The sequence below is a fragment of the Peromyscus leucopus genome, chromosome 4 (assembly GCF_004664715.2).
Source record: "Peromyscus leucopus breed LL Stock chromosome 4, UCI_PerLeu_2.1, whole genome shotgun sequence".
NCBI classification, from domain to species: Eukaryota; Metazoa; Chordata; class Mammalia; order Rodentia; family Cricetidae; genus Peromyscus; species Peromyscus leucopus.
The window spans coordinates 116174001-116200222 of record NC_051066.1 but is presented as its reverse complement, the minus strand read 5'-3'; the positions used below and the strand labels follow the sequence as shown (position 1 = coordinate 116200222).

The 26222-nt window shown below is 38.5% G+C and overlaps 1 protein-coding gene across 13 annotated transcripts in view; it reads left to right on the top strand.

Moving 5' to 3' along the window:
• Window positions 1-26222, top strand: part of Tasp1 (taspase 1) — a 250756-nt gene that overhangs the window by 68940 nt on the left and 155594 nt on the right. For 11 of the 13 annotated variants that reach the window (XR_003736073.2, XM_028883580.2, XM_028883579.2 and 8 more), the window contains 2 exons: window positions 617-696; window positions 12387-12493. Coding sequence is in view for 12 of the 13 variants with exons in the window: in XM_028883580.2 (XP_028739413.1) it covers window positions 617-696; window positions 12387-12493 (187 nt within the window). In the remaining variant the exon portion in view is untranslated. Of the gene's footprint in view, window positions 1-616; window positions 697-7066; window positions 7128-12386; window positions 12494-26222 lie in introns of those variants that run through there. The other 2 variants (XM_028883584.2, XM_028883585.2) reach the window with 2 other exon arrangements.

The window sequence follows — 26222 nt, the reverse complement described above, 5'->3', positions numbered from 1 at the left end:
ACCTCATGAAATTACTTAAGAGAATAGGATTGTTGCTTGTGTTGTCATGCTTTATAAAGTCTTTGGAAATTAGTCATTCATAAACCAGAAGTGCCCTGTTCCCTTTTTTATATTAAAATTGTAGTATAGGGCTGAAAACTCTCTTTTGGGACGTATTTCAGTATTTACTTACTAGAGTGAAAATGATTCTGGGCATTCTATATGCCTTCTTGCTGCAATGAACTTAGGATGTAAGCATGCCAGTGTGTTTGTATATATCTAGTTCTAGACAAGAATAACAAGTCTGAAGACATTCATTTAGACTCTTAACCTGATTGAACATATTGTATAAAATAAACTTTACAACCATGTGGATCAAAGAAAAATCTTATTTTCCATAGGAAGTTACTTTCACTTTTTATTGTGTTAATTTTTACCAATTTCTACATCAATTACTTCTAGTAAGGAAAGATTTAAAAGGAACTTTGAGCATGCAGTTACCTTATTTTGTGCCAACTCTAGAATTACTTGTATCTCTCAGACTTGACTTTAATTGTCATGTGATATACTTCTAAAACTTATTGATTGTAGAAGATGATGCTATGTATTTTTAAAAGAATAACTTTTTTGTTGTTAGCTTTTTAGTTGGAGAAGGAGCCTACAGATGGGCAGTGGATCATGGGATACCCTCTTGCCCTCCTAGCATCATGACCACAAGTGAGTAAAACCCTCATGAGTTAAGCTGTGTGATCAACAAACCTAAAGTGTTATATTACTTCTGTTCTGATGCATAGGTAGAACACTTTCATGTTGAAATATTTATAGGTAAAAGGTAGGTCAAGTTTCCTGATGCCTGGCGGCGGCCCCCCCCCCCCCCCCATCACTTTTTTATTCTGGAGGTTTCTTCTTTGCTTTTTGTTTTGAGGCAGTCCTATTCTGTAACCCAGGTTGGCCTGGAAACTTACTATATAACTCTGACTAGCCCTGAACTTGTAGAAGTCCTCATAAGTGCTAGGATTGCAGGTGTGAGTCGCTGTGCCAGGTTTGTAAAGTATTCCTTAAGTCCCATTTTTAGGTTACTTAAAGTAATTGTGAGTAGTAAAACCATGGTGTTCTCTCTAGGGGACATTGGGAGAAAGGAAAGGGAGGATGTTTAACTCCCAAAGATCGCCTGAAACTTACTATGGAGCTCTTGTGGTTGGAATGAGAAGGGCTCCCATAGGTGCATATATTTGAGTGTTTGGATTAGGGGTTGTGGCCTTACTTTAGGAGGTCTGTCACTGGGAGTGGGTTTTGAGGTTTCAGAGCCCCGTGCCAGGCTCAGTTTTGCTTTCTCTTGGCCTCTGTCTTGCTGGCCAGAAGTAAGTTCTCAGTTCCTACTCCAGCACCATGCGTGGTTGCTGCCATAGTTTCCACCATGATGGCCATGGACCAGGAACCCTCGAAACTGTAGGCAAGTAGCCAGTTAAAACTTTTCTTCTGAGCTGGGCATGGTGGCATACCTTTAATCCCAACAGAGGCAGAGCCAGGTGGATGGATGTACATGAGTTCAAGGCCAGCCTGGTCTACAGAGCAAGTTCTAGGACAGCCAGGAATACACAGAGAAATCCTGTCTCAAAAAACTGGGGGAAAAAAATCTTCTGTAAGTTGCCATGGTTATGGTGTCTCATAGCTGCAACAGAACAGCTATAGAACCAAATATAGAACTGGATATACAAACTGCAATAGAGCTAGAGCAGTAGCCCATGCTGGCCCAAACTTGATTCTTCTATCTCCACTGCCCAGTTGCTGAGATTATAGGCATGGGATGGGGCCCATGACTGACCCTGAGGAATCAGCAACAAACTTTTTAGGTCTAAAATGTATGAAAAAGACATGTGGGTTAAAACTGAGAAACATCATAAGGAAGTAAGACAAAGGGATACATAGCTTAATGTGAAGGCGTTTTGCTAAGTTCAGAACCACAGCATATAAGTAATACCCCAATAGGAAAACGATCAAGTCATAGTAGGTAATAGGGAAACTGAAGTTAAAGAGTACATGCTAAATTTATACTCTTAATTTTTGGAAGAGTTAAAAAGATACTACAGTGCTCCTGGTGAGCCCATGAAATGAACAGAAGACAGACAGATTTTGGAGGATGACTAAATCATGTATCTCAAAAGTCTTAAGCTCATTTTCTAGTAATCTGTCATTGGAGAGAGAGAAAGAGACAGAGACAGACAGACCAGGGTGGGCGAGAGATGTAGATGTATGTGTGAGTGTGACACACACACACACACACACACACACACACACACACACACACACACACACACACACTTATGCAGATTGGTTACCAGTGAGCATTTAGACTATAAAAACAACCAGAGAAACATCCTATGTCCAATCCAGAGGAATTGGGGTAAAGTACCATATATTCTTACAGTAAAGATGTTACAAAATAACTAGAAATCTTGTGAAAACTCATTTCTGATAGTAATTAAATCTTACGATTTTGAAGCGAGTGAAAAATGGAGTTACAAAAACATGTCATTCCTTTTAGCTTGGGATTTTCTTTAACATTTCTGATAGTGTGTGTGGGTCTTACTATGTAGCTCTGGCTGTCCTGGAACTGTAGGTTGGCCTTGAATTCAGAGATCCACCTGCCTCTGCCTCCCGTGCTGGGATTAAAGTAGTGTGTCTCTATGCCCTGCATGTGCAAAAGGTTCTCAATTTTCATTCTCTAAAAAAGATTTTATCTTTACTTTAAAAATATAATTTTAATCAGATTAAGACTTCTAGGTTTATATTTTAATATGTTGTCTCATTTTTATTTAAAAATATCCATATCATAAATTATTATCTTAAACATTTTATTTCATTTGTTTGTTTATGTATTTACTTACTGCGTGCCTGTGACTATATGTGTGTGTATGGGAACGTGCTTGCCACGGTCCATATGTGGAGTGCAGAGGACAGCTTGGAGGAGGTGACTCTCTGATTCAGCCTTGTGACTCCTGTCTCTCAAACTCCAGTGATGAGGTGGCTGCTGAGCACCTCCCCTGCTGTCTTAGCTATCTGCAGTTAAGTACATGTGTATGTAGTGTTGTGCAGCTGTACTGTTCTCCACTGCCCTAACTGTTTGTAATCCCAAACAGAATTTTTAAACTGTTTGCTTGCTCCCCTCCTGTTAGTTGCTTGTGATCCTGCTTTTACTTCCTATCTTTATGACTTTGCCTCACCATATATAATTGAAGTAAAATTGATCCTTTATGCCCCATCTCACTAAATATAATTCCTTCAGCCGGGCAGTGGTGGCACACACCTTTAATCCCAGTACTCGGGAGGCAGAGCCAGGGGATCTCTGTGAGTTTGAGATCAAGGACAGGCACCAAAACTACACAGAGGAAACCCTGTCTCAAACAAACAAACAAACAAACAAACAAACAAACAAACAAACAAACAAACACGTTACATTGACTTGGGACTGAATTATTTCCTAAAGAAATTCAATTGCTGTTTATTTTTTTATTTTTATTTTTTAAATAATTTATTTAGCTTTATTTTATGTGCATTGGTATGAAGGTATCGGATCCCCTGGAACTGGAGTTACAGCCAGTTGTGAGCTGCCATGTGGGTGCTGGGAATTGAACTCAGGTCTTTTGGAAGAACAACCAGTGTTGTTAACCACTGAGCCATCTCTCCAGCCCTCAATTGCTGTTTATTAACAGTTACCTATAACAATGTAATTTTTCTCTCTCTCTGCTTTTCAGAATAATTCTTTAATATTTGTTTTTCCTTAGTGTAACCATGGTATGCCTAGGTGTGGTTTTCTCTGTACATAGTCTGCTAGATCTTTGGATTAGTCTTACTTTCTTTTAAAAAGTTTATTTATGGTGGGTAATACTATTGGCATGTAGGTTTGTCACTGCTCTAGAGGCAGTGGGGCCTGGGAGAATGGAGCCCATAAACCAGGCTGACTAAAGTCTCATGCAACTTTATTCAGAGCCTCAGTTTATGCTCAGAGGATTAAGAAAGATCACGTGAGTAAAGTTCTCATGTGTTCAAGCTGTATACAATCACTAGGATAAACCACACATGACAAAAACATATTTTTCTAAGAGGCATATAAAGGATAATTTGAGCATTTAATGGAATAGCAACAGCAAGCAATAATGAGTAATTTGAAGTAAACTCACTCCTATCTGCTACACCTGGGAGGAGCATGAAAATGCAGTCCAAGAACAATTCTGTGTTTTTTTAAGAAACGGAGGTCACAAGACTCTTGTCTTGTTTTCTTGGAATATTCTCACAAGCACTCAGAATTCTCACTCCATTCCTGACCTTGTCTGACATAGGTTGGTTTAGTGTAATTGATTCCTTCATTACCAGGACATAGAAGCTGTGCTTTCTAAGTAGATGGTTTTAATAAATACAGTGTGAATAATAATGATGTTGATGATAATAATAACTATAATGTATCAGTTATTTGTTTCATTGCCTGACGAAATACCAGCCAAAGCACATTTTGGAGGGAAAGGTTTATTTGGGCCTACGTTCCATGGTTCATAGTACATCATGGCATAGAAGGTATGATAGCAGGAAAAGGAGGTGTCTGGTCACATTGTCACCCAGGTTAGGAAGCAGAGAGTAATGAATGCTTATGCTTAGGTTGCTTTTTCCTTATTCAGTCCATAATTTCAGTCCATGGAATGGTGCCGTCCAAATGGGTCTTTCTATTTCATTTAATCTAATCTACATGGCCCCTTACAGACATGCCCATAGTGTTTTTTTATAGTGAGTCTAAGTCCCATCAAGTTGACAATAAAGATTAGTCACAAATAATAGCAATAATTGATATGGTAGGAAGTGTTGGCAGATACAGTAAATATATATTATTGAAGTGTATTATTTAAACATTTTTTTAAATTAAAATCATGACATATCTTTATACATTTATGCAGTAGTTTGTGATGCTTTGATTCTGTAAGCGTTGTGTGATGGTGTGATCAGGCTAATTAGCTTATTTGTCGTGTGTGTGTGTGTGTGTGTGTGTGTGTGTGTGTGTGTGTGTGTATGGTGCTTGCAGTGGGTTTTCTAGCAATGTCTCAATTAAGTTGCCACTGTTAGAGCTGAGCTTCAAGAACACTGGTGTCTTCAAATAGGTGTTTCATGCTGACTTTTCATGATGTCACTCTCTTCCTCCTACCTTCACCCCTAGCAGCCAGTCATATACTATCCATTAGTATAATTTTGTCATCTTAAGAGTGCTACATAGTGCCACCAAGTAAAGCCACTTACTGCCAAGTCTGATGACCTGAGTTTGATTATATGGACTCACATGGGGGAAGGAAAGAACCAACTCCTGAAATTTGTTCTCTGACCTCAATATACATGCCATAACATGTACATACTATTGTGTATACATAATGTTATATGTAAATTAGCTTTTGCTAATTTTTATGTGTTTTCTAGTGTTTGTTCCTCATTTCTTTTATTTATCAATTCCTCTAACCTTTATTTGGTTTTGTTTTCTTCAATAGTGAAGTGATTTTAAATCTCATTTCCTAAACTAGAGATAGAGTTTTTGCTAATTTCTTTGTGGTTGTGGTTACAATGAAGATTAAAGTTAATACTTCAAGTATTATAGCTTAATTTGAATTTATGCTATTTTAATGGGATCATATTAATAAGAAGTTTTGTTGTTATGCACCTCTGTCATCATTCCCTTTTAGTTATTAATGTCACAAAATTTCTTAATAGCCAGAGATTAGCAAATACAGTGGCTGACAACCCAAGTTCAGTCTCAGACACACATGTTGCAAAAGAATTGATTTTTGAAGTTGTCTTTTGACCTCTGAACATGTCATGACGTGCACCAACACATACATGCTCGGTTATATGTAAAAATCATGCACACATAGAATAAGCTTTTCCATGTCTTAGTTCTAAAGTGATGTAGAAAATAAACAATCAGAAGCAAAAATTAGAATAGTAATAGCATTTACCTTATAATCAGCTCTTTATTGTTGGCTGTGTCTTTTATGTTGTTGCCTTGCATCCTTTTGTTTCTTTGCCTGATAATTTCCTTTAGTCTTTCCTGTGGGTATGTCTGGTGGTGATCAACTGTGTCTGTTTTCCATACTCTGAGACTATCTTAATCTAGTCCTCATATTTGAAATGTAGCTAGTTAGATTTGGGATTCATTGTTCACACCCCTTTTTCTTTCAGTGCTGTGAACATGTGAATCCAAAACTTGTAGCTTCAAAGGTTTGGATGAGACATCTGCTTATAATCCTTTACTATCCTTAGTGTATTGACTTTTAAAATCTGTCTTTGATAATTAAAAAGAAAATAAAAACATAAGTTGACATAATGTTTATATGTATTTATGATATAGAATTTTATGCATGTTTCCATGTTGTAAGGATGAAATTAGGGTGAGCAGTGTGCTGGTATCTGAAGACCTTAATCTTGTCAGAGCCGCTGATCTCCCAATTACTGTGCTGTGTTTTCAGTTCTAAGCCATAGGTTCCTTATTTTGCCATAAAGTTTCCTGTCTTTTGATTTCTACTCCTTATCTAAACTCTCTTCCTTCTTACATTTCTTAATCTTATTACTCGTCCTAGTCTGTACTGACCACTACTATCTTTTATTGATGACTTGTTTAGCTTCCACAAATGAACAAGAAATAAAACATCTTGAATTTGTGTTTCTTTGCTTGCCTTATTTTATTAAACTGAATGTCTCCCATATCTACCCATGGTAATATTCCATTGTTTATATGTGCCACCTTTTTTTTTTTTTTTTTTAAAAACCTACTTTTATCCATTGATGAGTACCTTGGTGGATTTAATTTCTTGGGCTCTATGGCTGATGCTATAGTAAACACTGGAGTGCATTTATTTCTATGATATAATTATTTCTTTCCTTTGTATATATACAGTATTATAAATAGGTTTGTTAGGTTACATGGTAGTTATATTTTTAGAGGGAACTTTGCACTATTTTCCATAATGACTGTTAATTTATGTTCTTACTGATAAGTGTTGGAGTTCCTCTTTCCTCTTCCTATTGACACTTGTTATTTCTGTTTCTTTGATAGTAGCCTTTCAGCTTGGATGAGGTGACAGCTTATTGTACTTCTGATTTGCTTTATCCAAATGGTTAGTGATGCTATGTGTTGTTTCATATACTTGTGGGCCTTTTGTATGCTTTCTTTGAGAAATGCGTATTTAAGTAATTTGTCCATTTAAAAAACTGGGTCATCTGTTTTTTGCTGTTGGACTTTTGAATTTGTTGTATGCTTTAGATATTGACCTCTCACATTCTCTGTGTTGTCTACCCGGTTGATGATTCCCTTCCCTTGTAGATGTTTCTAATTTTGAAGTTTGATATAATAAAGCTTTTTTAATTCTTTTTTGTTGCCTATGCTTTTGTGGTCTTATCTTAAGGCTGGCTGATATCATTGCCTTCTCTCTCTCTCTCTCTCTCTCTCTCTCTCTCTCTCTCTCTCTCTCTCTCTCTCTCTCTCTCTCTGTGTTGCTGGGGATTGAATACTAGTGTCTTGAAGGTTTTCCATTGGTTTAGTGCTAGTGTAGCAGTGTGAGTTCTTGCATATAGAGCTGTGGTTTTTTTGAGAACAGATTTTTTTTTTCTCACATAATATATTCTCATGATGGTTTCTCCTTCCTCTACTCTTAGTTCCTCCCTAGCTCCCCTCCCATCCAGCTCCATTCCCTTTTTGTCTGTCATTAGAAAACAAACAGACTTCCAAGGGATAATAAAATATAGTATAATAAGATAAAACAACAGCTAACACATTAGAATTGGACAAAACAAACAAGTAGAAGGAAAGAGGCCCAAGAAAAGGCATGAGAAACAGATATAGATAGACATAGAGACCCACTCATTCCCACACTCAGGAATTCCATAAAAACACAATACTGGAAGTCATAATATATATGCAAAGGATCGTATTTGTCTTTCTGGGTCTGGGTTACCTCACTCAGTATGATTTTTCCAGTTCTACTATTTACATGCGAATTTCATGCTGTGATGTATTTTGAATTGAGGTGTTTTTTGTTTGTTTGTTTTTTTTTTTTTAGACAGGTTTTCTCTGTGTAGCTTTGCACCTTTCCTGGAACTCTCTCTGTAGACCAGGCTGGCCTCAAACTCACAGAGATCTGCCTGGCTCTGCCTCCCAAGTGCTGGGATTAAAGGCGTGTGCCACCACTGCCCGGCGAGTTTTGTTTTTTTATTCTCTGTATTTTTTGTACTTTTCCCCCAGCTTTATTCATTGGAGAATTGCAGTAGGTGTTCTTATTACCTTTTTTAAAATTCACTTTCTGGGCTCTCTTATCTGCTTGTGTGTGTGTGTGTGTGTGTGTGTGTGTGTGTGTGTTTGCTAATTTTTTGTCACTAGCATCTTATTCTGGTTAATATGGTTTTGTAATGTATTTTTCAAGTGAGGGCATATGATGCCTGAAGCTTTGTTTTTGCTGAAGATTGCTAGGACAGATAGCAAACTTGTTCCTAGATATTTTACTTTAATGGTAATTGTAAATATAATTAACTTATTTATTTTTTTTACTTCACAGAAACAAACATTCTCTATAACTTACTTTAATAATTCTTTCATGGTATGAAATGCATAAGACAGAAGTTAACAAATAACATATAACAGATTATATATATGTGTGTGTGTGTGTGTGTGTGTGTGTGTGTGTGTGTGATTTAAATTTTTTTAAAAAATATTTTTGGTTGTGAGCCTAGCTTTTAACAGCTGAGCCACCTTCCTAGCCCCAAAATATGTTTTTCTATTGTCTATTTTAGAATAAGACTTAATTGATGAAACAGATAATTGAGTAGTTCTTGAGACTTCACCTAGTTATTTCACTTACAAATTCTGTTATTCCCCATATGGCTTTCAGAATTCTTCCGGTGCAGTATGTGGTCACTGGTAAGCTGGGCAACATAAAACACGTGTACATTTCACTTTATGGTCACTAACTCTTCAAAGATAATCAAACCCTTTAAAGATACTAAACGTCTTAGGTCATGAAGATATTGTAATGTCACAGTAAATTATGATAAAATCGAAAAGGTCAGATACTAGATGAGAGCGATGGTGGAGCGCTCTCAGTTGTTAAGAGCACCTGGAACTCTATGGGTGACTTTGGTTTTGTCCCAGGCTACCTTGGGACATAACTTTCTTTTTTAAAAGAGCAAGTTGTTTGTACACAACATACTTGCTGCTGTTACTTGTTTTTAATTTTTTTCTTTTCTTACATTTTAATGTGTGTGTGTGTGTGTGTGTGTGTGTGTGTGTGTGTGTGTGTGTATCTGTCCATCCATCTCTCCGTCTGCTCCTGTGTACCTGTGGGTGTCTTTGTGCATGCTTGCATGCATATCATTGTGTGAGTGCATATCGTGGTATGTATGTGGTGGTTAGAGGATCTTTCCTTCCACCATGTGGAGCCTGGGGATGGGACTTAGGCCATCAGGCTTGGTGGCAAAAAGGCCTTTACTTGCTAAAACATCTTGCTGGTCCAGCTACTGTTCATTTTATATCCTGCCTTGCTCTAGATCTCATCATTTCTAATGGTTGGGTGGAGTCTTAAGACCTTTCTGTATAAAGTCCTGTCATCTATACTCTAGGTGATCTGAGTTCCTCCTTTTGAATTTGATACTTCTTATTCCTTTCTTGTTTAATTTCTTTGCCTGTAATAGTATTTTGATAAGACAGATGTAAGGAGATATATATCATGTTCCAGATCTTGGAGAAAGTTGTTAGCTATGAACTTGCCACTCGTTACAGCCCTTACTGGGTTGAGGCATGTTGATGCTGTGTCTAATCTTGTCAGGGTTTTTATGGTGAAGGGTTGCTGAATGTTACTGAATGCTTTCTTTTATGTGAATTGAGATCATGGGTTTTTGTTCTTTGTTCTCTTCATGTGATATCATACCTATATTGTTATGTTTGGTTGTTCTTGCATCATTGGGATAAATCTTTCTTGACATTTTGGAACTGTGGCAGTTGGCATGCTACTGTTATGTTGGTAATTTTGGTATCTGTTCATCAGGGATGTTGATGTGTAGGTTATTATTATTGTGTCTGATTTTTGTTTTAGGGTATGCTGGCCTAGTAGAATGAGTTTGGTAGAGTTTCTTCTTTTTCAGTTTATATTTGAACTAGTTTGAGAAGAATTTATACTCATTTCTTCTTGAAATATTTTGTAATTCATCAGTGAAACTCAAGCCATGGACCTTTCTTTGGTGGGAGACTCCTCCATATGTCCTATATGTTAAGGGACAAGCTCAATTCTCATGTATGCTGGACAAGTGCTTTACCACTGATCTACAGACATCTTCAAACCATAGAGGGTACTCACCTACTGCCTCTATCTCATTGCTTGTTGTAGGCTGCTGTATATTTTTTCCGCTGTCTAGATCCAGTTTGGTGTGTTGTGTATGCCCAAGGCTTATCTGTGTTGTCAGATTTTCCAATTTGCAGGCATATGATCATGGCAGTTTTTCTGGTTCTTTGCATTTTTGTGATACCACTTTATAAGTCTCTCCTTTTTCACATCTAATTTTATTTTCTTCCTTTATTTAGCAAAAAGTTTGTTGATTTTATCTTTCAAAAAATAGCTATCAATTTGATTATTAGTAATTTATTTCTAGTCTCTATTTCACTTCTGCTCTGATATTCATGATTTCCTGGGATTTGGTTGTTTTCCTAGACTGGCCCTTTGACATAGTAATTAACTACTTCCAGTTGCTTGTATTATACTTCATTTGGTAAATAAACAGGCTTTGGCATGCAGTGTTTCCATCAACTTGAGAGACTTTATGAGTTCCTTTTTATTTCTTCAGTGACTCCCCCCCCCCCCCTTTGAGACAGGATTTCTCTGTGTAGCCCTTTCTGTCTTAGAGCTCACTCTGTAGACCAGACTGGCCTCAAACTCAGAGACCATCTGCCTCTGTCTTCCGAGTGCTGGAATTAGAGGTGTGTGCCATCACTACCTGGCTTTTCAGTGACCTATTGACTATTCCTGAGCATATTGTTTATTTTCATGTATTTGTTACTTTCTGGTTTTGCTTGTTGATATCTAAATTTTGTTCTAGCATTTTATAGATTTGTGATAAGATTCTAGTTTTTAAAATCTTGAGACCTATTTTGGTGCCTAATATATAGTCTAGGTTGGAGGAAGTCCCAGTGTTAATGGGTATGTGTATTCTGCAGATGGTATATGAAGCTCCAGTTAATTTTTTTTTTTTCTTTTTTGAGGATGTTTCATTCTATAGCCCAGACTGGCCTCGAGCCCATGCCAATTCTTTTTCTCTGCTTGTTGAGTGTTGTGATGATAAGTGTGAGCTCATACCAGGCTACTCAGTGATTTTTTTTTTTTTTTTTTTTTTTTTTTTGCCTTTCTGTCTGGATAGTCTGTGGCCAAACACCACAGAAGAAGAAACTTAAGGAGGAGGAATGTGTTCTGGTGACAGTTTTGAGTGGCACTGTCCACTGATCCACCATCAAGAAGCAGAGAGACACAAAGATTGGGGCTCAGCTTGCTCTATTCTATTTAGTCAGTGCAGACCATGAGTGGTCTACCAGCATTCAGGGCCAGTCTTCCCTCCTCAGTCACACCTCTCCAAAAGTCTCCTCAGAGATATAGACAGGAGCTTTCCCTGGTGATCCTCTGTCCAGTCCAGCTGATAGTGAAGATTAAGCATCATGTACACTGAGGTCCCCTTTTTCTCCTCAGATCATACAGATAACATGAACTCTTCTCTACTTTCCTTCCTTTACCTCTAGAGACAAGGTTGAGACTTGCGACCTTATTATAGTTTGCGGCAGCTTATTTTGCCTTTCCTGGGGTGTATCAACCTCTGGGAGTTCCTCCTTTTCTTGTAGCTCATCTCAAGTATACTGTGTAGTGCTCTGGTCCCAAATTTCATCTCTCTCTCTCTCTCTTTTTTTTCCCCCGAGACAGGGTTTCTCTGTGTAGCTTTGCGCCTTTTCCTGGGACTCACTTGGTAGTCCAGGCTGGCCTCGAACTCACAGAGATCCGCCTGGCTCTGCCTCCCGAGTGCTGGGATTAAAGGCATGCGCCACCACCGCCCGGCCAAATTTCATCTCTTATACCTATGCATTGAGATGGTCATGGGTCACCAGGTGCCCCGGGCCTTGTCCACCTTCAGAACTCGGTTGTTTCTCTGACTTGATCTTTCCCTTTAAGTTTATAAACTTGTGCTATTTGTTTTGTTTTCCAGTGTTGTCAGGGTATATTGGAAAGACTTTAAAATCAACAGTTCAACAGTCTTGAGTGCTTTTTCTCTGGGAAGACTATTCAGGATAATCTCACTTGCTTTCTTGCTCTACTAATTCTTAAGTTTTATTTTTGTTCTTCTCTTCATAGGATTCAGCTTAGCTGCATTTAAAAGGAACAAGAGGAAACTAGAACTGGCAGAAAAGGTGGAAACAGACTTCATTCAGCTAAAGAAAAGAAGACAATCAAACGCAAAGGTCAGGAGGTGTCTGAAGTGTTGGCTGATGACCTGCCTTTAGAACAGTACAGTCCATTGGAACTAGAACATATGCCATACATGGATTTGAAAGCAGGGTGAAGCTGGTGGGACTCAGTAAGGAAATGTACCTACCTGCCAGCCTGACACCCCAGCTCCTTCCCCAGAACCCACATGGCAGAAGGAGAGAACTGACTCCTATAAGCTGTCCTGTGACATTCACACGTGTGTTGTGACATTCACTTGAGCATGCACACACATGCATGCATAATATATGTATAAAAATGTAATTTAAAAAGTAAAGTTTAGGTTGGGTAGGGTGGCACACATCTTTAATCCCAGCACTCAGGAGGCAGAGGCAGGTGGATATCTGAGTTCAGGGCCAGCCTGGACTATAGAGTGAGTTCCAGTACAGCCATAGCTACTCAGAGAAAGCCTGTCTTGGAAAAACAAACAAACAACAAAACAAAACAAAAGTAAAATTTGATTGTGAAAAGAAACAAGTGAAACTAATTTTAAAATGTAAACAAAACAATTTTAATAATGTATATTTTCTTATTCAATTGAAATATCTTTTGAAAATATCTCTTGAAATATAATCAGTGCAAAAATTAATAATGAGCTGTTTTAAGGTTTTTTTGAGGGATGGCAAGATGGTTCAGTGTGTAAAGGCACTTGCTGCTAAGCCTGATGACCTGAGTTTGACCCCCAGCGCTCACATTGTAAAAGGACAGAACAGACTTCTAGGAGTTGTCCTTTGACCTCCACATGTGTGCTGTGACATGTGTATCCAAACACATAGATACAAACAAATAAATAAATATATAAGTGAATGCATGTAATAAAATTAGCTGTTGAAAAAGTAAATTTACATATTTAGTTATTAGGATCATAGTTTGCAGTGGCTGAAAATGTTTTAAATTTTCAAATTGAATTCAAATTGAAGAAAATAAATTCAGCTTCTCTTTTGCCCATTCTTTATTTGCTCAGTAGCCAAAAGAATGCCTCATGACTATTGTATTGTTTCTGTTCTTCTGTACTTGCTTTTGAGAGTAGAGTGAAGTTGGAAGTTACAGCATTCTTATTCAGCCTGTGGCTTTAGGGTTCACTAGCACACAGCTCATGGTTGGTGTGTCAGGTCACATATTCCTTTGATCTGCTTTGTCAGCATAATGTAGTTGTTCTTTAATATGCTTCATGAACTGGTTCATGCTGTCTATCAACATTTTGTATGGTTGCAGTAAAGTAAAAAATAAACCATCTTTCATAATAATACGTATTTTCTCAGTACGTTCCTTCACAGGATAATTTATCAAATAATTTGGTCCAATTCTGCTTGTATGTCTCACAATAATAGGTTTTAGGAAACAAGTGAACAAATTAATAAGTAGATTTTGATAGAAGCTGGTGTAGTCTGGTTCTCCTATTTTGTGTTTCTGCGTCCTTTGTGATACCTGGGTAAACAAATTTATGACTTTTTGCCTTTTTGAAAAAAATTTTGCTTATCTGGCTTGCCTGTCTGTAAGCTGAGTGAGGTTGATTATAGATAGGTCACAGGTCATAGAGTATGAACTTTGTTTCAAAAACAAAATGCATATAGTAGATAGTTTCATCCATTTTCATAACTGTATGTACTCTTGCAGCCGAAGTCATACCAAGACACAGAGCATTTCAGGTTTTGTTGTTCAGCAGTTAACCCCTAACCTGGAGAGTAGCCATTATTCCATTATAACCCATCATAGATGTTTTGTGTTGCTGTCGTATGGAATGTGTTTTCTTCTGCTTACCTTCTTTCACAGAATATTTTTAGATATCCTGTTATTGATTCCTTAAAACAAGTAGGTAAAAATTAAAAACAACACTAAGTAGTGTTTTCTAATGTACATAGACTATACTTTGCTTATACAGTTCTCCTGTTGGAGATTGGCAGTTTCTGGAAGCTTACTATTAGGAGTAATGCTGCTGTGAAATGTTTACAGTTCCTTTTTTTGGTTATTAGTTTAGAATTTTGTGCATAGAAATATCATTGTGTTTTATAGAGACTGTTTTTAGCTGGTCATTACCAATTTAGATCACTCATTTTTTTTCATTAAGAAAATGATTGTGTGCCAGCTAATAAGAAAACAGTGGTGAAACTGTGGTTGGGATGTAAAATAAATGAAAAAACAAAACAAAACAAAACAAAATAGAAAACAATAGTGAACAAAATGTTCTAGTGAGACTTTATTCTTTAGTGAACATATATATATATATATATATTATATATATAGTTATTATTTTTTTGACTAATTTATTTATTTTACATCCCGACTGCACTTTCCCTTCCTTTTCTCCACCCATTCCTTCCCCCTCTCCCCTTCACCTTCCCCACAACTCACTCCTCCTCTGTTCTGTTCAGAAAGGGGCAGGCCTTCCATTGGTATCAGCAAAGCATGTTGTATCAAGTTGCCATAAGACTAAGCACCTCTCCTTGTATTTAAACTAGGCAAGGCAATTCAGTATGAGGAATAGGTTCCCAAGAGCCTACATTAGGATTAGCCCCTGCTCCCATTGTTAGGAGCCTCACAAATAGACAAACTACACAACTGTCACATATATGTTAGAGGGCTTAGGTAGGTCCTGTGCAGGCTCCCTGGTGTGTTGGTTCAAGCTGTGAGTTTCTGTGAGCCAGGTTAGTTGTTTATACAAGTTTTCTTGTGATGTCCTTGACTCCTCTGGCTCGTATAATCCTTCGTTTCTCTCTTCCCCAGGATTTCTTGAGCTTATCCTATTGTTTGGCTGTGGGTCTCTGTATCTGTTTCTTTTAGTTATTGGATGAAGGCTTCTGCTAACAATTGGGGTAGTCATCAGTCTGATCAAAGGGATTGGCTAGTTCAGGCTATGTATCTATCCACTATTGCTAGGAGTCTTAGCTGGGGTCATCCTTGTAGATTTGTGGGAGTTTCCCTTATACCAGGTTTCTACCTGACCCCAAAATGACCCCCCCACCTTTCCAGTCATCTCTTTCAATACTTTTGCCCTTCACCCATTCCCCAACCCAATTCCTCAAGTTCCCATGCCCACCCCACCCCCAATCCACCCAGGAAATCTCTTCTATTTCCATTTCCCAGGGAGATCTATGCATTCCCCGCCCCCCTTGGGCCCTCCTTGTTACCTAGCCTCTCTGGGGCTGTGGATTGTAGGTTGGTTATCCTTTACTTTACTCCTAATATACGCTTATGAGTATGTGTATATACCATGTTTGTCTTTCTGGGTCTGGATTACCTCACTCAGAATGATTTTTTTCTAGTTCCATCCATTTGCCTACATAATGGTCATTGTTTTTAACAGCTGAGTAATACTACATTATGTAAATGTACCACATTTTCCTTATCCATTCTTAGATTGAAGGACATCTAGGTTGTTTTTAGGTTCTGGCTATTACAAATAAAGCTGCTATGAACATAGTTGAGCAAGTGTCTCTGTGGTAGGATGAAGCATCCTTTGGGTTATGCCCAAGATTGGGATAGCTGGGTCTTGAGGTAGATTGATTCCTAGTTTTCTGAGAAACTGCCATATTGATTTCCAAAGTGACTACAGGTTTTCACTCCCACCAACAGTGGAGAAGTGTTCCCCTTGCTCCACATTCTCTCCAGCATGACTGTCACTGTGTTTTTGCTCTTAGCCATTCTGACAGGTGTAAGATGGAATCTGATAGAGATTTTGATTTACATTTCCCTGATAGCTAAGGATGATGACCAATTCTTTAAGTGTACTTCAGCCATTTGAGATTCTTCTGTTGAGAAATCTCTGTTTAGGTCTGTACTACATTTTTAAATTGGATTATTTGTTTTTATTTTGATGTCCAGTTTCTTGAGTTCATTATATGTTTTGTAAATCAGCTGTTTGTTGGATGTAGGTTATGTTTTATGTAAAGGAGGAAATAAAAATAGAACAAGATGGTGTGATAAAGTAGCCTAGATGTAAGATTCTGAAGATAAGATTCCCTTCATTAGAATGATCAGAAGAGACTCACTTGAGGTGACATGTGAAAGTGAGTTTTACAATCAGTCAGCAGAAGGATGAACTCAGAATGTGGAACTGCATATCCACAGGCCATTGTGGAGGATTGTCGTATTGGGGGACCGAAGACAAGAGCCAGTGTGGGCAGGGGAGGGTGGTATGGGATGAAGCTAAAGAGGCAGATAGGGGCTAGATTCTTGAGGATGGAATGCATGTGGAAAGGGGTTTCAGCTTTATTTCAAGAGCTACCTGTTAGTGTGCTGTGCTCCTGTGTCCCTTTCAGCTGAATGCATCAGTATCTGTATGTTCACATTGCTTTATATTATTAAAATTATGCAATCTGTTGTTTCATATAAAACAAGAATAATGAGTTTAAAAAGAGAGCTGTCTATTTGAAAGCTAAAGATTGTTTGAATATTGAGTGCTCTACTGGAAAATTAAATTGAAAAACAGAATTGGCTTTTAAAAAATCATTTTTTTTTTATAGTTATGGGTAAGTGAGCTAGAAAGATTGATGAAAGCCATAAAAATCTATGCATACTTTGTTCAGAGTGTTTTGTTAGTATCTTTATCTATCGTTCTCTTTTACATTATGTGAAACTCAAAATCACAGGGCATTTCATTCTGTTTATTATGAAAAACAGTATAGAAATTGTCTACAGACTTACATTCAAAGAAAAGGCTCTGGTTCTATGAAAAGATCAGGACTATGCATGTTTATCAGGGGTAGAGCATTTATCTAAAATGTAGAAGACCCTGGGTTCAATTTTCAGCATTGTGAAAAATAAAGATTAAAATATTAAGGTATTGTTGTTGAGTTTTTTGTCACCAGCAAAATACCCAAAACAATTTGCTTACAAGGAGGAGAGTTTCATTTTGGGTTTCAGAGTTTTCATGTGGCCATTTGGGCTTTTGCTGTCATGCCTTTGACGAGGCAGTATGTTATGGCAGTGGTCATGGTAACACAAACTTGCTTACCGAGGGGCAGCCAAGCAGCAAAAATGGAGAGAATGGGCTAGGGTCTCCATATCCTCTTCAAGTGTATTCTTCAGGGACCTAGTTTTCTCCTAGTGTTTTCTTCCCATCTCTTAATGGTTTTTTGACCTTCCCAGTAGTGCCCCAGGCTAGCAACCAAGTGTGTGTGTGTGTGTGTGTGTGTGTGTGTGTGTGTGTGTGTGTGTGTGTGAGTGACACCAAAGTACAACTTTTGAAAATTTGAACCAACCTGTCGTCACTACTATTGGAAAGCTTGCTGTGATAGGTAGAAATATTAACTGTAAAGTTGGTTATACAAGCAACTACATGTTCATGGACAGGAGTTTTGTTTATGGGCAAGGTGGGAGGGTGATATCTATGATGAAATTGTTGACATCAAAAGGAATATATATCCTTATTGATGCATCCCTGAAGAGTGAGACTATGTGAGAGGTTTATACATGAATCTCAAGCCAGTTCAAGATGTAGAAACTGGAAGAACAAGGAACCACCTGAAGAAAAAAAGACGAGACACTGGTGAGGCAAAGGTACCAGTATACATGTGTGTGAATGCATATGTACATGCATGATGAGGGGGGGAGGGAGAGAGGAATGGGGAGAGAGAGAGTCTGTGAGCGAGCATGCTAAGGAAGAAACATTATTTCAAAGAAAGTCTTTGCTGGGTTACATACTCCTGAGGAGTGGCTGTTGGGTTTGGCATCTGGTATTATGGTTTAATATAAAAATAGTAGTGGACACTTGACCCTGCTGTCTCTAGGTAGGCCTCTTGGTTTTTTTTCACTCTCTATTGTGCATAGATACTCCATACTTGCTGTATTCTGAGACAAAAGGCAAAAAATAATGAGTCAGTACTAATTTTTATCATATCTGGGGGAAGAAACAATCCTCTTAGAATGACATGACCAACTCATTGGTCTGTTCCTGTACTTGACTCATGTCACAGGAAAACTGGGTTATTCATGGCTGAGAAGACCATTACATTTAGAAAACAGACATGGCATACACCATTGTCTAGATTTCATAAACATCAATTTGAAACAGCTAGTCCTGGATATGATTGGAAGGGACTCTTATTCTTATAGTATTAAAAGAAGTCTGGGTATTGTTTGATCTCAACATTTTTGATGTTTCAAATCCCCCCTTTTCCTTTTCATTCTTCACAAGCATATTGCCTAAATAGTTTCCATCTCTTTTTCTTTAATAACAGATTTTGCAGTTGAATGTGTATACTTATCCCTTGCCTCATCTCACCACGTGCATAAAGTAATCTAAGCTGTTGGTTAATTCTGTTGGTTTTTAGGTAAAGCAGCTCTTACGTAGGACAGGGTAGCAAATGCTTGTCAGATCTTGTCCATTGTGCAAATATGTTTTAGTCTTCAGTTTCTAACAAACAAATTTAGAAAAATAAGCACTGCCTTTTGTGCTTTCATACCATGTCGTGTGTTCAAAACCACTCTAAAGAGATGCTACAACTTTTAATTTTGGCTCTTTAGCCACCACACAGGGACATTAAATTGGCCACATGTTTCAGAAAGGAAATGTTGGGACTTGCTTTGTGCGCTTCATATAAATATATTCTATTCTTTTGAAGTATATTGTGGGTAATGTTTTCCCCCTTTCCCCTCCATCTTGAAGTTATTATGTAAGCGCTTAACTGCATCATACTAAATCACTGTATTTTTTTGGGTGAGAGGTAGGTTAAGATCAAAGAAAATGAGTGCCCCCAAAACAACATATTTTCTTCAGATTGTTCCCTTTGTACACGTCTGTGCATTTTGTGTGCAAGGAGCATTGTCATTATTCTCTTGAAATTTACCTTGCTTTGTCTGATGCTTTGTTTTCAAGAAGACAATTAACATGGGTATCTGAGTTAATAGAAGTGTGGGCTTCTATCACTTTTGGAAAGAGATGTACATTACATATTAGCTGTGTAAAATGGAAAATTCCTCAACAAGTGAAGTGATCATCTCCCTTTGAAACCATTGCCTTGAATGGCAGGTAATATGTTAAAAATTGCAACAACCCCATCTAAGAATATCTTTATTCCTTGATGAGCCTACTCTACAGATTTTCCATGTTAATTGGTGGTAGGTAGGTCAGTCTTAAACCTGATGCCCTATCATGTGTTTATTTACATGGGGTTTGGAACTGATGATGAGCATTTCTAATTTTAACTTCATGGTGATTCTTTTATGTTTATTACATTTATACATTCATTTTATATGCATGTGCATGGGCATATGTATGCCATGGCTTGCTTGTGGAGGTCAGAGCACAACTTGCGGTTTTCTATTCTCGCCTTCCACCATGTGGGCCCTGGGGCTAGAACGCAGGTAGTCAGGCTTAGTGGCAAGCACCTTTACCCACTGAGCCATCTCACTGACCTGAGGGTTACTCCTTAGTCTATAGTTTGTGGTATTTTATGGTAATTCATCCATATTTAAGTCTTATACCTTTAACTGTAGATGGTGGGCTAGCTTTTTCTGTAATAGCTTTTACTCATTTCAGGAGTAAAAACTTATAAATATGTATATTCAGTTGTCATGGAGACTGGGCTTCTAACTAGAGCTAAGTCTTAAAACTGTAGTTATCTAAATGTTAAATTTATATAGACTTGAAAATTATAGATAAGTCAAAACTGATGCATAAGGCAACTGTTTTGGAATGAAAGTAACCAATGGAATTCTTGAAAACTTATTAGAAGTTAACATCAGATGTTATCAGCCTTGTAAATCTTTCCTCATTTTATTATGAGGAACCAAGAATTTTGTATATACTTTTAATTAGCCCAGAAACTTTGGCTAAATGTGGAACCCCTTCCAACATTTGGCATGTTAAACCACATGATTACTGTGATAAAGATAATTTTGTTGAGTTTTGGTAGTTCAGTTTGTCCAGATCCCCCTGTTTTTCTCATGAAGGGATTTTATTTTTTTTTTCATTCTAGAGAGTCTTAAATCTGACTGACATTAGATACAGCTGAGAATCTAAACACTGTAGATTCTTAGAGGCTCTACTACTGTTAGGTAAGCTAATGGGCCAACACTTGAGATCATTGCTTCTGTTTTTTTTTTTTTTTTTAATGTTTAAGATAGCATGTAAAGTGATGGGTTTTATTATGGCATATTCATATGTATATGACCATTAAAACATTTATTGGTTCTCTGTGTGTGGGTAGGATGGGGTGCTCATACCATGGTGCCTATATTTGTGGAGGTTGGAGAACCACTTGTGCGATTCGGTTCTTCTTCTAGCATGTGGATTCTGGTGATCAAATTTTAGGATGTCTGGCTTAGTTGTAAGTTTCTTTACCTGCTGGCCACCTCAAAGGCCCCATAGTGTCATTTTACTCAGTCCTTAGTCAGTTCTCACTTCTAGTGCCCTCCATCCTCTTGTGCTGGCCTCAGTGTCTTCCCCTAGTCCCTCCTACTTTGATGTCACATGCACCCCATTGTTCTCTGTCTAACCCCCTCCTGAGGTCTTTTTTCCCTTCTCATGGACTCCTTTCTATTTTCATGACCCCCCACCCCATATAAATTTAAACCTAGAGTCCTCAGCTGAAAGAAAACACGCCATATTTGTTTTTTTCTGAGTCTACGTAGTTGAACATAATCTTTATTTGTGTTCATTTTCCAATAAATTTCTTTTTTTTTCCTGCTTAATAAAATTTGTGTGGGGTTGTAGGCGACAGCTTAGGTGGTAAAGTGCTTGCCATGCAAGTTGGAGGACCTGAGTTTGATCCTGAGAACTCATATAAAAAGTGGGGGTTTTGTGGTCTGGCATTTGCATTCTCAGTGCCAGGAAGCAGAGACAGGCAGGTCTTTTGAACTTTTTGATCAGTGTACTCAGCATGCTCTAAGCCAATATAAAAAAAAAAAAAATCCAAAGCTAGACAGCACCAGAGATCCCTGTCTGGCCTTCACCCATGTTTGCATCCACGTAAGCACACACAGTCCACTGTAATATGTACCATAATTTCTTTATTCATTTGTTGACTGACATCCAATCTAGACTTTATTCCATTTTTTCTTATTTTTTTTCCTTTTCCCCTCCCTCCCTCCCTTCCTCCCTGAGAGGGTCTCTAGCCCAGGCTGTCCTGAAATTTACCATGTCAGTGAGGCTCACCCTAAATTCAAGAATCCATGGATCATCCTGCCTCAGTCTCCTGAGTGATGTATTACAGGTCTGATCCGCCATGCTCAGTACTGGTTTCATTTTTTAGCTTTTCTAAGTAGTACAGCAACAATCACGGATGTACAAGTATTTCTGTCTGGTTAACTTAGTGTTCTTTGCATGTATACCCAGGAGGTTCTAGCTGACTTAATTTGGTAGCTCCATTTTTTAGCTTTTTTTAAGGAACTTCTATACTGACATTTTTAGTGGTTGCATTAATTTATGTTCTCACTGGTAGGGAATATAGGTTCCCCTTTGCTCTCATCCTCACTAACATTTGTTGTTTGTCATTTTTTGGTAATGGTTCTGATTAGGATGAAATACAATCTTAAAGCAGCTGTAATTCACATTCTCTGTTAGCCAAGAATATTGAACACTTTTCCAGACTTTTATTGGCAATTTGAACTTCTTTTGAGAACTCTCCATTTCATTAGGCCATTTATTGATAGGGTGATCTGGGTGTTTATAGATTCTAGATATTAATCTCCTGTCTGTTATGTGATTGGCAAAGATAGTTCTAGGCTGACTTCACTGTGGTGATTGCTTACTCTGCAGAAACTTGAAACATTATTTCCTTTGAGACTTTCAGCAAACCCTTGTATATGGCTATGCCTCAATGTTTTCTTCTAGCAGTTTTAAGTTTTACATTTGGATCTTTGGTTCATTTTGAATTGCTTTTTTTTGGGTGCCAGTTAGAAATGCACATCTCGTTTTGTTTTTCTTTTCTTTTTCTCTTTCTTTTTTAATTTTATTATTATTATTATTATTACTATTTTGTTTTTTTGAGACAGGGTTTCTCTGTGTTGCTTTTGAGGAACTCGCTTTGTAGCCCAGGCTGGCCTCTAACTCACAGAGATTCACCTGCCTCTGCCTCTCAAGTGCTGGGATTAAAGGCGTGTGCCGCCACCACCCAGCCCCTAGTTCTGTCTTTATAATGGGAAACGATGTTACATTTATTCATTCACTTGTATGTGGGGTGATGGTGGTACATGTGCCACTGTGTGTTTTTAGAGATCAGAGAACAACTTGCAGGAGTTTATTATTTCCCTCACCTTGTGGATTCTCAGGATCAAATTCAGGTTGTCAGGCTTCGTGGCAAGTACCCTTACCCCTTGAGCCATCTGCCCAGTTCAAGATCAGTTATCTTGTTTTTTAAAGGTTATTTATGACTCATATTTTATTGCATTTAAAAAGAAACTTTTTATAAAGTAAAAATAAGATGTTGAATTTTATTAAAGATTAAGATAACTTTTTGACAAAAGACATATGAAATTGTTAGAAATTACAATGAAATGTGGTGAAAGGGCTGAATCCCTAGTGCCCTCAGTAATTCACTTCCAAGTGCAGATAGCTGAGCTCTGTGTCCCATCAGACTTCCCATTGTTCTTGGGGGACAGCTGTAAGCTGAGACAATACTTGGTTTGTGTGCTAAGTCTTGGGAGAGGTGAATTCAGGAATAAGGGGTAGGGAACCTGTTTAATTCACTGGCCACAAAGCTGTTGAGGCAAGCTGTAGTGCCTTGCTACAAAAGAAAGACCTTGGAATGTATCGCTGAGGTTTATAACAGACCCCCTACCTAGCACAGCCTTTAGCCTGCAGACAGTGTTAGTCTGAACAGGACTCACTCAGTTTAGAAACACCAAACCATGAAGAATCTAAATAACATGACTCATTCACTCTCCCATAATTGGCAGATTTCAAGAATAAAGGAGCCACCCCATATCTGACAGAGAGCTGACCTCCAAAATATATAAAGAACTCAAGAAACTAGACATCAAAATACCAAATAATCCAGTTAAAAGATGGGATACAGAACTAAACAGAGAATTCTCAACAGAAGAATCTCAAATGGCCGAAATACACTTAAAGAATTGTTTAACATCCTTAGTCACCAGGGAAATGCAAATCAAAATGACTCAGATACTATCTTACATCTATTAGAATGGCTAAGATAAAAAACACTGATGGTAGCTTATGTGGATGTAAGGGGAATATCTTCCACTGCTGGTGGGAGTGCAAACTTACACAGCCACTTTGGAAATCAATATGGCAGTTTCTCAGAAAACTGGGAATCAATCTATCTCAAAACCCAGCTATCCCAATCTTGGGCATATACCCAAAGGATGCTTCATCCTACCACAGAGACACTTGCTCAACTATGTTCATAGCAGCTTTATTTGTAATAGCCAGAACCTAAAAACAAGCTAGATGTCCCTCAATCTAAGAATGGATAAGGAAAATGGATAAGAAAAATTTACACAATGGAGTATTACTCAGCTGTTAAAAACAATGACCATTATGCAGGCAAATGGATGGAACTAGAAGAAATTCTGAGTGAGGTAATCCAGACCCAGAAAGACAAACTTGGTATGTACTCACTCATAAGTGTATATTAGGAGTAAAGTAAAGGATAATGAACCTACAATCCACAGCCCCAGAGAGGCTAGGTAACAAGGAGGGCTCAAGGGGGGAATGTATAGATCTCCCTAGGAAGTGGAAATAGAAGAGATTTCCTGGGTGGATTGGGGGTGGGTTGGGCATGGGAACTTGAGGGGTTGGGTTGGGGGAAGGGTGGAGGGTGAAAGTACTGAAAGAGATGACTGGAAAGGTGGGGGGGGTCATTTTGGGGTCAGGTAGAAACCTGGTATAAGGGAAACTCCCACAAATCTACAAGGGTGACCCCAGCTAAGACTCCTAGCAATAGTGGATACATAGCCTGAACTGGCCAATCCCTTTGATCAGATTGGTGACTACTGTAATTGTTCATAGAGAGCCTTTTAAAAAAACTTGTACTGAATCTTCTTGGATTTCACATCATGCATTCCGATCCAATCCATCTCCCTGTCCTCCCCCCCAATCCACCCTCTGCCCTTGCAGCCTCTCCCCAAAACAGAATACAATGTAAAAGAACAACCAACCAACCAAACAAAAACAAACAAACAAACAAACAACAAAAATGGGAAGAATCATATCTCGGAAGTTGTAGTGTGGCCCATTGAGTCATAGTTCACCCTTTGTTTAGACCATTGTTCTTCACTTGCAAGTGTTCATTGCCTTGAGTCATTGGTCTGGTTCGAAGCCTTTGGCCTTTGCCCCACCGTCGATAATAGATGAGGTGGACGTTGGGGTGGGTCAACTAATAGCCCTGGTTCTGGGCCTGGGTGGTAGCTGGGTTGGTCAGCCCACTAGCTTTCCCTCATAGTCACTATCTGGATGAGTTCTCCAGCATTGCCTCTGCCAGCCCCACCCATCGAAGCCTGCAGCGAAGAGTGTGGGCCAGCTCTCCTCAGCCTCTTGTGTCTTGCTTACCCACATTCACAACAACAGGGCCAGTTCCACTGTCTTGCCCAGGCAAGGTGCAGGGCCCTCTCTCCCATTGCTGTATGGGGGATGGTGGTTGGGGTCAGCTCTCTTAATCTCATACCCTCAGGGCTGGCTTACCTGTGTCTGACATCAGAGTCAATTCTTGTGTGTTGCCCAGGTGGGGTATAGGGCCCACTGCCATGTGCTGCAGCTGGTGAGGTAGTGAGGGATGGGGCTAGTTCTCCCACTCTTGCAGTCCTGGGGCCAGATTTCTTGCCAGCTGCGGGTATTAAGGGGAGGGGGAGTTGGGGGGAAAGATCTATTCCACACTCATGCCTCTACATGGCAGGGGAGGGGGACGGCGACATGCCATCTTTCCTCTGTGTGTGTGTGTGTGTGTGTGTGTACACAGCTCTCCTGCTGCAGTAATCAGTGAGGGGCAGGGCCAGCTATCCCAGGGCCAGTGAAGGCTATTGCCAGCTCAATACAGTCCTCAGATTTCAGCATACGTGATTTCTACTCCCCAAGCTGCAACCTCGATTGAAGAAGATGACCTTCCCCTGTAGAGGACCAGTCAGTGATGTACCAGGAGCTGCGCTCTCCTGCTAGAGTTTCCAAACAAGCTCTCAAGATCAGGTAGCTTGATGACTTTAGCATTTTCTTTCTGCTTTAGGTTTATTTGGCTGTTTGGGGACTTTCATATTTGAATTTCAGATTTTTAAAATTTCTGTTAATGTAATTAAAATTTTAGTAAGGATTGTGTTGAATCTTTAGGTTGTTTCTTATGTTGATTTTACCAATCCATGAACATGGATGGTCTGGTCTTGTCACCTTCTACTGTGCCTTTCAGTCTCTTTCTTCAGTGTCTTAACATTTTTTATTGCAAAGATCTTTAACTTCCCTGGTTAGGTTTATTCACAGGTATTTTGTCTTTTTATTCTGAAGCTATTGTGAATAGGATTTCCTGCCCTGGTTTCTTTCTTCGGAAGTTTGTAACTAGTTTGTAGAAAGGCTCCTGATTTTTGTATATTGACCTTGTAACTTGCTACATTGTGGAAAGTTTTAAAAGCAAAACAAAACAAAAAGAAAGAAAGAAAAAAAAAACAATTCCAAGAGATTTTTGGAAGGCCCTTTGGGATTTTTAAAATATAGGTCTTGTTGCCTGCAGAGAAGTGTTACAGCTCTGTTCTGCTAGGGGAAAGTTTCTGGAGTGAAATTGTTTCAGCTCTGCTCTCCTCTGACAAATGTTGTTACAG